Here is a 12,960-nt window from a genome sequence, read left to right as displayed (position 1 = left end):
AGGTGACACAGCTCTATGTCCAGCTCCTTGTTTAATCAGCGTCTCTCACACTCTGTTCCTGGGTTAAGAGTAACTTGCGAAAATGTCTTGGAAATCCCAGTGGTTATGGTAGATCACTTTCCCAATGGTTTTAGAGCTTTACCCTCTGTTGCTCATGTTGTAGACCATGGTGCTACAACTACAGAGGCCATTATCCTTTCAGAGTTGGTCACCAATTCCACAGGTTACAAATAATGCCTGAGGCGAATCACAGCACAAGGTCCAGCAAAATATATCCAACACATCTGCAAACATTTCAAGATCAGGAATCAGTCAAACGCCCCTCAGCTGCATGTATTATGGGTAAGGCCAGCATCCTCAAATGATTTCAAAGATAGCTCGGCACTAACGTTTTCTTATTGAAAGATGGAGGTGCAGTATGTGTTCAGGCCAGATGCGACTTCTCAAACTATTCAACAAAGGCAGGTGTATCCGATTTAAGCATGATCAGATTAGATTACTTACATCATGGAAACAGGCCCTTCGGCCCAACAAGTCCACACCGACCTGCCGAAGCGCAACCCACCCAGACTCAATCACACATTTACCCCTTCAGCTAACACTACGGACAATTTAACATGGGCAATTCACCTAACCTGCACATCTTTGGACTGTGGGAGGAAACCAGAGCACCCGGAGGAAACCCATGCAGACACGGGGACAATGTGCTAACTTCACACAGTCAGTCGCTCGAAGCAGGAATTTAACCCGTGTCTCAGGCGCTGTGAGACAGCAGTGCTAACCTCTGTATCACCGTGCTGCCCATTATTATTAGTTAAAATAAAAACAAAGGGAATAGGAACTTATTGTAGCCTAACTATTATAAAACGTAACACAGTAACAGACACTGCATCTTCTATGCGTGAATGGTTACATTATTGTAACATTTCAGAATCAAAAATCCACATTCCATCACAGATTTGTATATGCAATTCTCCACTCCAAGAGGACACGACATGATACTGAAGCTTCCAACCTTTCTTTGACCACAAACAGCTTCCGACTACTATAAGTAATGCAGAAAATATTAAGCTGAGTCTGTGAGTGCTGGCAATTCCCCTTCCATTGTTATCACCATTTTAAAACAAACCATAAGATCTTACAAGGTATTTTCAGTAGCCAGTTTAGCAACTCGACATTTATAACGTCTATTCATAAAAAAAGGATCGATCGAATTTTTTTTTTTAAAGTGACAACATCTTGACACAATTTAGTTGCCGGGTCCTTCATAATAATACTTGAGAGTCGTCATTGTGCTACTGAACACACCGTCTGTTGAGAGGGACAAACACAGACGTTAAGTGGACAGAGAGAGGCCATGTTTGAAAGAAAAGTCAAATCTACTAGAACCCACCGTCGAACATGGAGCACCACATGAGACTCGCAAGGATTTGAACAACGACCCGACGCAAACAATTATTTGCTTTTGAGAGTGAAATACCAGCACTTGAAACGCAACCGATCAAAAACCAAACCCAGGGAAAGATGGAAAAGGACAGAAAGATTCACATTGAAGATAGAGGCAGCCAATTAACTAACGAAGACCATGTTGTGGAAACATGGTGGGACTGACTGGAGGAGTGAGACCTTACATGGTCAAATTGCAAGAATGACAATATTGAATGAATATATCGCCAGAACAGCTGAACTGTTTTTTTTTTTCATCAGATTTTGAAATCGCCCTGACGAAACCAGCCCACCTACCATAGAATGCTACAAAACGACATCCCACCATGGAGAAATGTGTAGACCTTGTTAGTTTGTATTCAGATAACTGGAATACCGGCCCAGTTTGGCAGCATTGCAAACCGTTGCTAATTTATCGGGCTACACTGAGGATAGGGAAAAAATGAGGACTGCAGATGCTGGAGATAAGAGTCGAGAGTATGGTACTGGAAAAGCACAGCCAGTCAGGAAGCATCCGAGCACCAGGAGGATCGAAGATTCGAGTTTCCTGATGAAGAGCGTATTTGGTCTGGAAATGCCTTTATTTTAACATCTCCAGCGGATTATCATATCTGTCAGTGAAATGCCCCTCAATTTCTGTCCCTATTGATTACCCAAACCTCCTGCAAAATGTTCATATTTAAACTGATGTCATCTATGTGTGTTCCTTCTTATACAACAATTTTTAAACACACATTCCCCAAAACAATCATACATACACACAGAAACACACACAGACACACACACACACACACACACATACAACCCCTTCCCTTCTACTTGTCCAAAGGAGACGCAGAGGCACAAATTTGTGGGAGATTTATTTAATGTCACGGACAGCAACGGCTGCAAATCTTCCCGTTATCAACATTTAGCTATTGCAATTGTAGTCGAAAACATGGTGCTGGAGAAGCACAGTCGGTCAGGCAACGTCAGACGAGGAGGGAAATCGACATTTGGTGCACACGCCCTTCATCAGCACTTCGTTACCCACTATTTATTGGAAGCCACTAAATGTCCCAATTATCATCTATTTACCCTCTAACCAGATCGCTGTCAACTACTTTATCTGTCCAACCGTTCTTCGCTCTCTTTCGACTTTGACCCCATCTACCATTTACTCGTTACCCCCTCCCGCACCCTACATTCTCCATGTAAACTATCATTTTCCCAGCTGCCCTGGGTTCTGAAGAAGAGCCATCGGACCCGAAATGTTAATATTGCTTTCTCTTCAGAGATGTGCCAGGCCTGCTGAGGATTTCCTGCAACTTCTGTTTTTGTTTTCGTTGCTTTTGTTGATACTTTCAGCTGATTATTTGTACATGGCAAGAAAATGATGCATTTAAATCGGTATCTTCAGACGTGATTGCTAACTGCGAAGAATCAAGTGAAAGAAGTCAATTGCATTTTTGAATGGACTTGGAATATGTAGCTTTACTTACAGTAGAATAAATCAATGTATATTACATTTTTCGTAATCAGAAATCTGCACGTGACCATCAATGAAACACGTTCTATGACAGTGGGGAATTAACTGTCTTCCATAACATGTTTACTTGTGTCAATAAATTTAAATATTTTGCAACATTAGCATCCCACTCGAGCTCCAGCAAGGCACTAACACAGTCCGATTGCCTGTAGCACGTAGGCAAAGCTCATTTCAGAGAGAATGCATTATCCAATTGACAATGTGTTAAAAATATACTATAATACGCTTGCTGTTATTGGTGTCCCTGGTAGGTAACATTTTTTTTCATTTTTTATTGCAAAACTGAATTTGTGATATCCATTTTCATTCTGTGGATGCTTATGTTGATATCTAATGCAAATTCACATATATGCAGGTACTAATTCAGTGATATAGTTCCGTTCAGCCAAATGACTTCAATGATACTGGAAATTACAGTTATTTCATTGTGTGAACGAAACATCAGCTTGACGCTGTTGGTTGTCTAAATTATGAAGTTGATATCTTCAGTACAGTTAATAATATCAGGAAAGTCTCTGAGGTAAACTACAATTTGGAGCACCTGTCAGTGCAATTTTGAATTAATATTAATTACAAACTCAACTATGATAGTGGATATCAGTAAACTCTGCAAATGGAAGCATTGTTCTCTGAGGAAGTGCAGTAAGTGTAGCTTAGTGATCCTAATTTTGATGTTATTTTGGCAGTATTTGTTATTGCAGTTATATGCAGTTTGCTTTGCTAACGGGAAGTTGGTTGTAATTTTTAAAAATAATTGTTTGAAAAACTACATATTATCCAATGTACAAAACAGTATTAAGTTCAAAACGGAGAGGCTGGTCAGTCTTTTTTTTTTGTCCATTTCAAGATAAATGCCTTGTTGCTGTTCTTTCAATGATTGTGCTCTTTCAAGGTAACGAGTAAATGGTAGATGGGGTCAGAGTCGAAAGAGAGAGAAGAACGGTTGGACAGATAAAGTAGTTGACAGCGATCTGGTTAGAGGGTAAATAGATGAAAAATACGATTGTCAACTGTGTATTGTCAGAGAAACTCTGGGATAATGTTGTTTACAAACTCATGACCTCCATACATTTGATGTATGAATAATTTGAGGGCCTGGGTGTTACGTTATGAATTGTCATGCCGCCAAAGAATTGTATCCTTTGCGTAATGAGTGAGCTCCAGCTATTTTTAGGGTAAAACATGGCGAGGTAGAATTAAAACTGCATAAAACGGGAATCAGAGATCCAAATTAATTGGATGTTTTCAGATTATAACTCTTTCAAAAAGTGAACATCTGCAGAACACTGTATGAAGTTTTAAGCTCAGAACTTGTCGAATATTAGGTGTGTTCAGTTAGAGTGGAGATAGTATTCAAAAGAAAATTAACCAACCCCACATCTACCTCTATTCTTGCAGAAATCTTGTGTAACTGTCCAGTGAATTTGTGAACAGTATTTGGAAATTATGAACCCATTTTCTCTCCCGCAGTTAATATAGTCGCCATTGCGATCTTATCCAAGGGAAAGTGCGGTCTCTCAAAGTGCACCACTTACTACTTGGTGGCCATGGCAACAGCGGATCTGCAATTTATTATCACCGAAGTCACACTATGGCGGATCATTTATTACTACTTCCCGGGATCTTTCATTTTCATTACTCCTGTCTGTAGTGTTATCAATGTCTTGCGATGTGTTACCACTGAATGCTCTGTCTGGTTCACGGTTACTTTCACTTTAGATCGATGTATAGCCATTTGTTGTCAGAAATTAAAACCAAACTATTGCACTGAGAAAATTGTTCATGTGGTTCTAGCAACAACCTCGATTGTGCTCTTTTTGAAAGATGTCACCTACTACTTCACGCAAGAACCTGGAAAAATAATTAATAATATCCCATGGTTCTGTTACATCAAGCCAAGCTACTACAATGAAATTGGATGGATACTTTTTGATTGGTTTGATAATATTATGACTCCATTGCTCCCATTCGCATTCATTTTATTGCTCAATGCTCTGACAGTGAGTAGTAGAGTCCGTAAGGGACTAAGAGGACACAGTACCGCACAGAATTGCGGTGACCCAGAGATGGAAAGCAGGAGGCGGTCTGTTGTTTTACTTTTCACTATATCGGGCAGCTTCATTCTTCTGTGGTTCGTGCATGTTGTTGATTTCCTCTATTACAACTTTACAGGAGCAAATGCCAGGGCTTACAACAATTCGGAATTCATATTTCAAAGAGTTGAGTTTATGTTGCGAAACTTAAATTGCTGCACGAACACGTTTATTTACCTGGTGACTCAGTCTAAATTCAGACAGCAACTCAAGAATGCGGTGAAATTTCCTGTTTCAGCAATGTTTCAATTCTCTCAGAAGTAGCTAAATTACAACATTGCACAATTGAGTTCCAAGTTTCAATTTCACGGATATAATATTTCACATCCGGATCTCAGGATAGAGTCCAGAACAATTCCATGACGAATTGCTGGTATAATTAATGTCAAAGGAGCAGGGTGATCGATACTGTCACACCTAAATGACAAGAAGAGAATCATCAGTCACTATCTCATTTCCACAGCCATGTATATAATTTCCTGTCTCCTGTTATATTGTTCAGAAGTAGTAAACTACATCGTGCAAAAGAAATACTGCAGCGTCTTTTTTCTTATTCATATCGGTTGATTGTTAATGCATTGATTCTTCATTCTTTATTATTCGGTCCCTTCAATTCTGTCAATCCCAAAACGTAACACTTCTCCATATCTCTGTCCGTATCTCTTTGTCTCTCTCTCTCTCTCTCTGTGTGTGTGTGTGTGTGTGTGTGTGTATGTGTGTGTGTGTGTGTGTGTGTGTTTGTATGTGTGTCTGTTTGTGTGTGTGTTTGTATGTGTGTCTGTTTGTGTGTGTGTGTGCTCGGAACACGAATCGAACTGTTCAAATCAGGAAAATCTTGGCAATGGACAGTGGTACCAGCTTATTACTGAGGCACTTTAGGCCAGCAGCACGAATTATCTGAAAATAATTCATGGACTGCAGGTCCTGTGAATGAATTATTCGGTCAATTTTACTCAGTTAGAGTGAAAAGATTAGACCCACTCAGCGAAGTGCAGATGTGTGTACCAGTGGAATCACCATGCAGCCATGGAAACAATTAATACACCGTGTGTTGCTTCATGCTAATATTTCTTACATGTCAACATTCAGCAATTATAGGGAGCACTCAGGAATCCTACAAAATACGGGGTCAGATATAAATTCTGCAGATTTATCCAATTCGTTCATTCGAACAACAACACTTGCGAAGAGATGATGAGGCAGCCATCATTTATCAAACTTAAGAATTGCAAATCACGGAGTTTTATTTCAGAGATTTGACCTTTTGACCATCATGTCTGCACCACCTCACTGAATGGTCATCGTGACTTAGTGTAATTTCTGTTCCTCGTCTTCACAACGTAGAATATGATTTCTATTGAAATAATCATCCAATAACCTCTCTAACACATCAACTGTACCCACTGAATCGACATATTCCTCCCCCTGAATTCCAGATTATAAATGCTCGATGTGTTAGAAGGAACAATCTCATATTGCCTCTGTAGCAAGAAGCATAATATCTGTGCACGCACATTAGTTAACGTTATGAAGAGTTTCAAGATCTCATTGTCATAGCAATGCTCGAGCTATCAGAATACATTAGATGCTCGGGCTTCTGTGGCGAGTAACTCATCTCCGATCCCCAAAATGTATGATCAGCATCTAAAAGGGAAATGTGAATTGCTTGGATCAGTGAAGATCAAAGAACACCTTGAGCTTCTCAATGCAATGCAGCAAGAATTGAAGTCGTGTCTCTTTCTCACGTTCCATTTGCAAAATAAGACGCTAATTCTCACCGGACTTTAAACAAAAGATACCTGTGAACACCCTATTTACGCATGAAGCTTCTGATACGACATGCATCTATTAAACCACAGAAAATATTATCCAGAATAGAGCCCTAAATAAGGTCTTAAATAAGTTTTTATTACTCTAACCATTACCTCTTAGTTGGAGACTGACTCGTCGCAAGTCTGCGGAAGACAGGAATCATCAAATTTGCAGTTAGTAAGGGAGACGTTCTGTGTGGTGGGTTTTTTTTTTCTCTCCATATGAGAGAACAACGGAATGAGTAAATTGGAATACTTAGTGAATTAAGAGTTCAGTGTTCTGAGGGAAGGCGTGCTTCATTTAACATTTATTGTCATGCGTTAAGTGATTTGGGAACGGAGTTCAATGAAGGTGGGTGGACTTTTTTTAAGCCTCGAGCATTTCGTTTCCAATTTTGTGCATCAGTACGATCACGTAAATCTGTATCTGCTATTATTAGAAGCAGTAATACTACGGATCGCATTGTATCATCAGTATTGTGAAATGAACCCACTGCGGCAAGATAAGTTGTGCATTGAAGATTTGTTAATGAAAACTTAATTCATTAGAAAAATTGTTTAATTAGTACATTTCAGAGATGTTCTTAAGATAGTGGACGTTAAATTTATAAATTGACGGTCATGGATGATATTATTATTCAGGGATAACTCAAATACAATTAGCGTTTTCAAATCGTTGGCTCTTCGGCTTAAAATTGTTAACCTGGACACCAAGGTGGAACATCGAAGAGAGGAAAATAATCAAAGCAGTGATTTGTTTTTTTCTTTTACGGCCGACTTTTCAGATTTGCACAATGGTCATTGAAACTAGGGTATCAATGCACATTCAGAATGCAGGAGAATCCAGATGGCAGAAACGCAGAACGTTCAGTTTTGTCAAGGTCCAATATTTTTGACTCCTTGAATGTGAAAGCAAAAGGCCGTGGATGTTGGAAGTGTTTAAAAAATGCAGAAAATCGGTTTCCAAATGTTTCTAAAATGGCTGCGCTTTGCCAGTCTTTTGTCTAATACATTCGTTGTATATCTGGCTGACATATATTTAATATCCTTTTCGAACTGCGTTAATAAAATGTTAGTGAGGTGACATCTCGGACCGTTGCAATCCGTTTGCTGGAGGGAGACACAAAGTGCCCTGAGGAATGCATTTTTCACGGTATGATACTTGGCAATAGTGAAAGAACAAGTCATGATCTCCACATCAGGACTGGAAATACTTTGGGGAGGTACAGGGAGGCAATGGTGTTCCCAATGGACCAAAGGTTCTGTGACATGGAAAATCCAAGATATGGATTGGAAAGAACTATAGATTCAGGACGAGGAACACACCACCGAAACTGAGGCAAAAGAAATAGTGAGAGCAAACAATGGGGCGAAGGTTGTGGTGAAACGAATACAATGCAAACACAGAACAAGTGGGCAATGATCAAATGCGTTACCAGGATAAATGAAAAGGTGGAACCGCCAGAGAATAGTGGAATTATAACTGCACAATGGTAATAGTTACGGTAAATATAAACAGTGATTTACGAATTCACAATAGGAACCTTTCAGTTTCGGAATGAATCCATTTTCACAGTTTTAAATGATATTGAAGTGCAAATATATGGCCCCAGCAATAGTAGATAAGTATCCAATTTAAAAGCATTTTTTGTGTTGCATAACTTTTTTTTTTGCAAAGAAATGTACGGAGCAAATCAACGTAAATGATTCGTGTTGAAAGCTCACATTGTTAACATTACCTGAAGAATGACGTCTTATACTGATGTTATACTTATTTTATCTTACTTCAACTTTATTAAATAAGAAGTCCATTAAACGTTCATGTGACTAGAATTGGTGAATACCATGAAGGTATTTATGATGTGAGTATTGAAGAAATGCTGTCATACTGAAATTATTGGAGGACAATTCCATGAACTCAGGATACGTATCGCTTGAAAGTAGCAACTCGTTGAAATCGCTGAACATTTGTTTGGAAAATAACCTGTTAAGTTGCAATATTCATGGGGAGTTTTCACTCCAGTCATTGCTTGCACGGACCTCTATTGTTCACCATCACATGTCCTTTTATATCGAACAAAACGTGCCTTTTTTGGTTAAAAGGTGACATGATGTTATTCACTGCATTGATTTACATGCAGGTTTGGAACAGATTACTTATTTCTTTGCAAAATCATCAAAATGCAGAGGTGGGAGAGCGTTCAGTTATTCTTGCCTGACACAAACTTCATGCAATTGAATTTTAAAATCAGCATTTCTTTATACAACACAAATGAGAATGAGCCAGTGTTGGATTCAGAGTGAACTTTATTTTCCAAAACGCAGTAACGGTAAGGCTGAAGATCATACTTTTACTTATATTAATAAATAATATGCATCATCGTAAGTAAAGTGCACACTACACTACGTTACCAAACATTCAGAAAACTGAAGTAAGAAACAGAGCACAAGTTAATGCTACTGAATTTACTCAGATGAACAAGTAAACTAATGGCCGTGTGAATGGAGAGTCAATCTTTTTTTTTCTCGTTTGCATTGTACAAAATTGACGAAATAATCAAATGATTTCTAAATAAAATTCATGACATTAGCACCATTGTGATATACACGTTTTTAAACATTAAGACCTTTTCTTTTCTGTTACTGATTATGTAATAAGATTCTAATTCCAGTGTTTGAAGTACTGACAATCATATATGTAAAAATGCATATCGATTATCAGTTGCCATTGAATGTGTTGTGTATGAAGAAGCTAGTGAGTGTTGAGCTGATTTAATTCGTGTTGCGTCTTGACTTTGTTTATTTTGTATTATAATATTCTCAGCATTTACCAGAGTGGCACAGTCCCACAGTGATTAGCACTGCAACCTCATCGTGCTGCGGAACTGGTTTCAATTCCAGGACTGAGTAACTGCCTGCGTGAGTTTGCGAATTTCCCCAATATCTGCTTACGTATCTTGCGGGTCGATTAGATTAGTTTCTCGTCAGTTTGGAAACAGGCCATTCAGCCCAACAAGTCCACTCCGACCGTCCGAACAGTAACCCACCCAGCCCCATTTCCCTCTGACGAATGCACCTATCATATGGCCAATCCATCTGGCCTGCACATCTTTGGATTGTGGGAGGAAACGCGAGGACCCGGAGGAAATCCACGCGGGCAAGGAGAGAACGTGCAAACTCCACACAGACAGTCTCTCGGGGCTGGAACTGAACTGGAGCCCCTGGCGTTGTAAGGCAGCAGTGCGAAACACTGAGCCACCATACCACCCCACGGTGCTCTGCTTTCCTCGCAATGATGTGCAGTTTGACGAATTGGCATGCTAAAGTTCCCATAGGTGTTCAGGGATGAATAGGTTGGATTAAATATAGAGTGTTGGGGTGGAAATTATTTTGTGGACTTGTAGAGCCGAAGGCCCTGTTTCCACGCTGCAGGGATTCTATGGTATTAAATAGGATTCAGGACCAACACTTCTCTTCTAAAAGACCAGGTCTGATGCTTCAGGCAAAATAAGAACTAAATGGCCTTGAGATAATTGCTGGTGTGCGTGCATTTACAGTTGACACGTGCTGATGGCATCGATAGGTAGGTCTGTAAACTGGCTGAAAAATGAACATGATACATTACCGAAGCAATCTGCTTCAGCCTTGATTTTAAGCACCATCTGGTCAGACACACAACTTACACAGTCTTTTAGTAACGTTATTATTGCAGATTATGGAATTTAAGTTTCAGCAGATGAGGGCATCTTTTATTCACAACTCACAGAGTTTACTGCAATTTGCAGTAACAGTACTATTTTACTATATAGAACATTGACATGTATAGAGGGCATATCGACACTCTGAGGGTTGTAACCTTCCAAAAATGTTATCGAAGATCATCCTCAGAGTACGTTTCTTGGAAAATGACTCGTGCAATTCGGAGAATCACAACATATGACAGCGAAGACGGACGCTATTCGGCGCATTATGTATGTTACAATATTAGAAGTGAATACAACACACGCTTGACAAACAACATATGATTTTCTGCTTTCACTATGCATAGCCTGGACATCTCAATATAGAATTGAAATGAATTCAGAAACCATAAGACCATAAGACAAAGGAGTGGAATTAAGGCCATTAGGCCCATCGAGTCCACTCCGCCATTCAATCATGGCTGATGGGCATTTCAACTCCACTTACCCTTGTGACATCAAGAATTTATCAATCTCTGCCTTGAAGACATTTCGCGTCCCGGCCTCCACTGCACTCCGTGGCAATGAATTCCATAGGCCCACCACTCTCTGGCTGACGAAATGTCTCCGCATTTCTGTTCTGGATTTACCCCCTCTAATTCTAAGGCTGTGTCTACGGGTCCGAGCCTCCTCGCCTAACGGAAACAATTTCCTAGTGTCCACCCTATCCAAGCCATGTATTATCTTGTAAGTTTCTATGAGATCTCCCCCAATCTTCTAAACTCCAATGAATACAATCCCACGATCCTCAGCCGTTCCTCGTATTAGACCTGCCATTCCAGGGATCATCCGTCTGAACCTCCGCTTGACACGCTCCAGTGCCTGTATGTCCATCCTGAGGTGTGGGGACCAGAACTGGACACAGTACTCCAAATGGGCCCTTACCAGAGATTTATAAAGTCTCAGTAGCACAACAGTGCTTTTATATTCCAAACCCCTTGAGATAATTGACAACATTGCATTCACTTTCTTAATCACGGACTCAACCTGCATGGTTACTTTTAGAGAATCCTCGACTAGTACTCCCAGATCCCTTTGTACTTTGGCTTTATGAATTTTCTCACCGTTTAGAAAGTAGTCCGTGCTTGTATTCTTTTTTCCAAAGTGCAAGACCTCGCATTTGCTCACATTGAATTCCAACAGCCATTTCCTGGACACTCTCCCAAACTGTTTAGATCCTTCAGCAGCCTCCCCACTTTCTAATTAATACCTGCCTGTCCACCTAACTTTGTATAATCGGTAAACCTCGCTAGAATGCCCCCAGTCCCTTCATACTGATCATTAATATATAACGTGAACAGCTGCGGCCCCAACATTGAACCCTGTGGGACACCGCTTGTCACCGGATGCCATTCTAAAAAAGAACTTTTTATCATAACTCGCTGCCTTATGTGAGACAGCCAATCCCCAATCCATGCCAGTATCTCACCTGAACACCATGGGCCCTCACCTTACTCAGCAGCCTCCCGTGTGGCACTTTATCAAAGGCCGTTTGGAAGTCTAGGTAGACCACATCCACTGGATTTCCCTGATCAAACCGACTTGTCACCTCTTCAAAGAATTCCAACAGGTTTGTCAGGCAAACCCTTACCTTAATAAATCCATGTTGACTTGCTCTAATCCGACCCTGCTCTTCTAAGAATTTAGAAACCTCATCCTTAATGATGGATTCTAGAATTTTACCAACAACCGAGGTTAGGCAAATTGGCCTATTATTTTTCATCTTTTGTCTTGATTCTTTCTTGAACGAGGGGGTTACAACAGCGATCTTTCAATCATCCGGGATTTCCCTGACTGCAGTGACTTTTGAAAGACCTCAACCAACGCCTCCACTATCTCCTCAGCCACCTCCCTCAGAACTCTAGCCCATCAGGGCCAGGAGATGTATCAATTTTAAGACCTTTTAGCTTTTCTAGCACTTTCTCGTTGTAATGGCAACCATACTCAACTCAGCCTCCTGACTCCCTTTAATTGTTGGGATATTACTCATGTCTTCCACTGTGAATACAGACGCAAAGTACTTATTAAGTTCTCCAGCTATTTCCTTATCTCCCATCACTAGCCTTCCAGCAACAGTTTGAAGTGGCCCAATGTCTACTTTTGCCTATCGTTTGTTTCTTATGTGTTGAAAGAAAATTTTACGATCATTTCTAATATTACTGGCTAGCCTATTTGATCATATTTGATCCTTTCCTTCCTTATTTCTCTCTTTATTATCCTCTGTTTGTTTTTGTAGCCTTCCCAATCTTCTGACTGGGAACTGACCACATTTGTCTGTTCTCTGTACATTATACATTCGCTACTGCTCTCTGTACATCTTGCTCCTTTGTTCTTACGAATGG

General features: G+C 40.1%; 1 protein-coding gene across 1 annotated transcript; it reads left to right on the top strand.

Moving 5' to 3' along the window:
* Positions 1 to 3,154: 3,154 nt before the first annotated feature.
* On the top strand, positions 3,155 to 5,331 carry LOC148138492 (putative G protein-coupled receptor 139). Its single transcript, XM_087981729.1, has 2 exons — positions 3,155 to 3,221; positions 4,445 to 5,331. The coding sequence occupies exons 1-2, from the start codon at positions 3,155 to 3,157 to the stop codon at positions 5,329 to 5,331; spliced, it is 954 nt and encodes a 317-aa protein (XP_087837855.1).
* Positions 5,332 to 12,960: the final 7,629 nt, after the last annotated feature.

This window comes from Chiloscyllium plagiosum, unplaced genomic scaffold, assembly GCF_037043375.1.
Source record: "Chiloscyllium plagiosum isolate Xiang-an unplaced genomic scaffold, Cpla_swu_hap1 HiC_scaffold_40, whole genome shotgun sequence".
In the NCBI taxonomy this organism is placed as follows: domain Eukaryota; kingdom Metazoa; phylum Chordata; class Chondrichthyes; order Orectolobiformes; family Hemiscylliidae; genus Chiloscyllium; species Chiloscyllium plagiosum.
Note: the sequence above shows the minus strand (reverse complement) of the source record. Positions and strands in the feature narration are given on the sequence as shown.

What these genes read in the sequence shown, in the direction of transcription:
- LOC148138492 (XM_087981729.1), top strand. Translation starts at nt 3,155, where the DNA reads ATGCATTATCCAATTGACAATGTGTTAAAAATATACTATAATACGCTT. An exon ending in TGCTGTTATTGGTGTCCCTG is followed by an intron (nt 3,222 to 4,444) that starts GTAGGTAACATT and finishes TCTCTCCCGCAG; the next exon opens with TTAATATAGTCGCCATTGCG.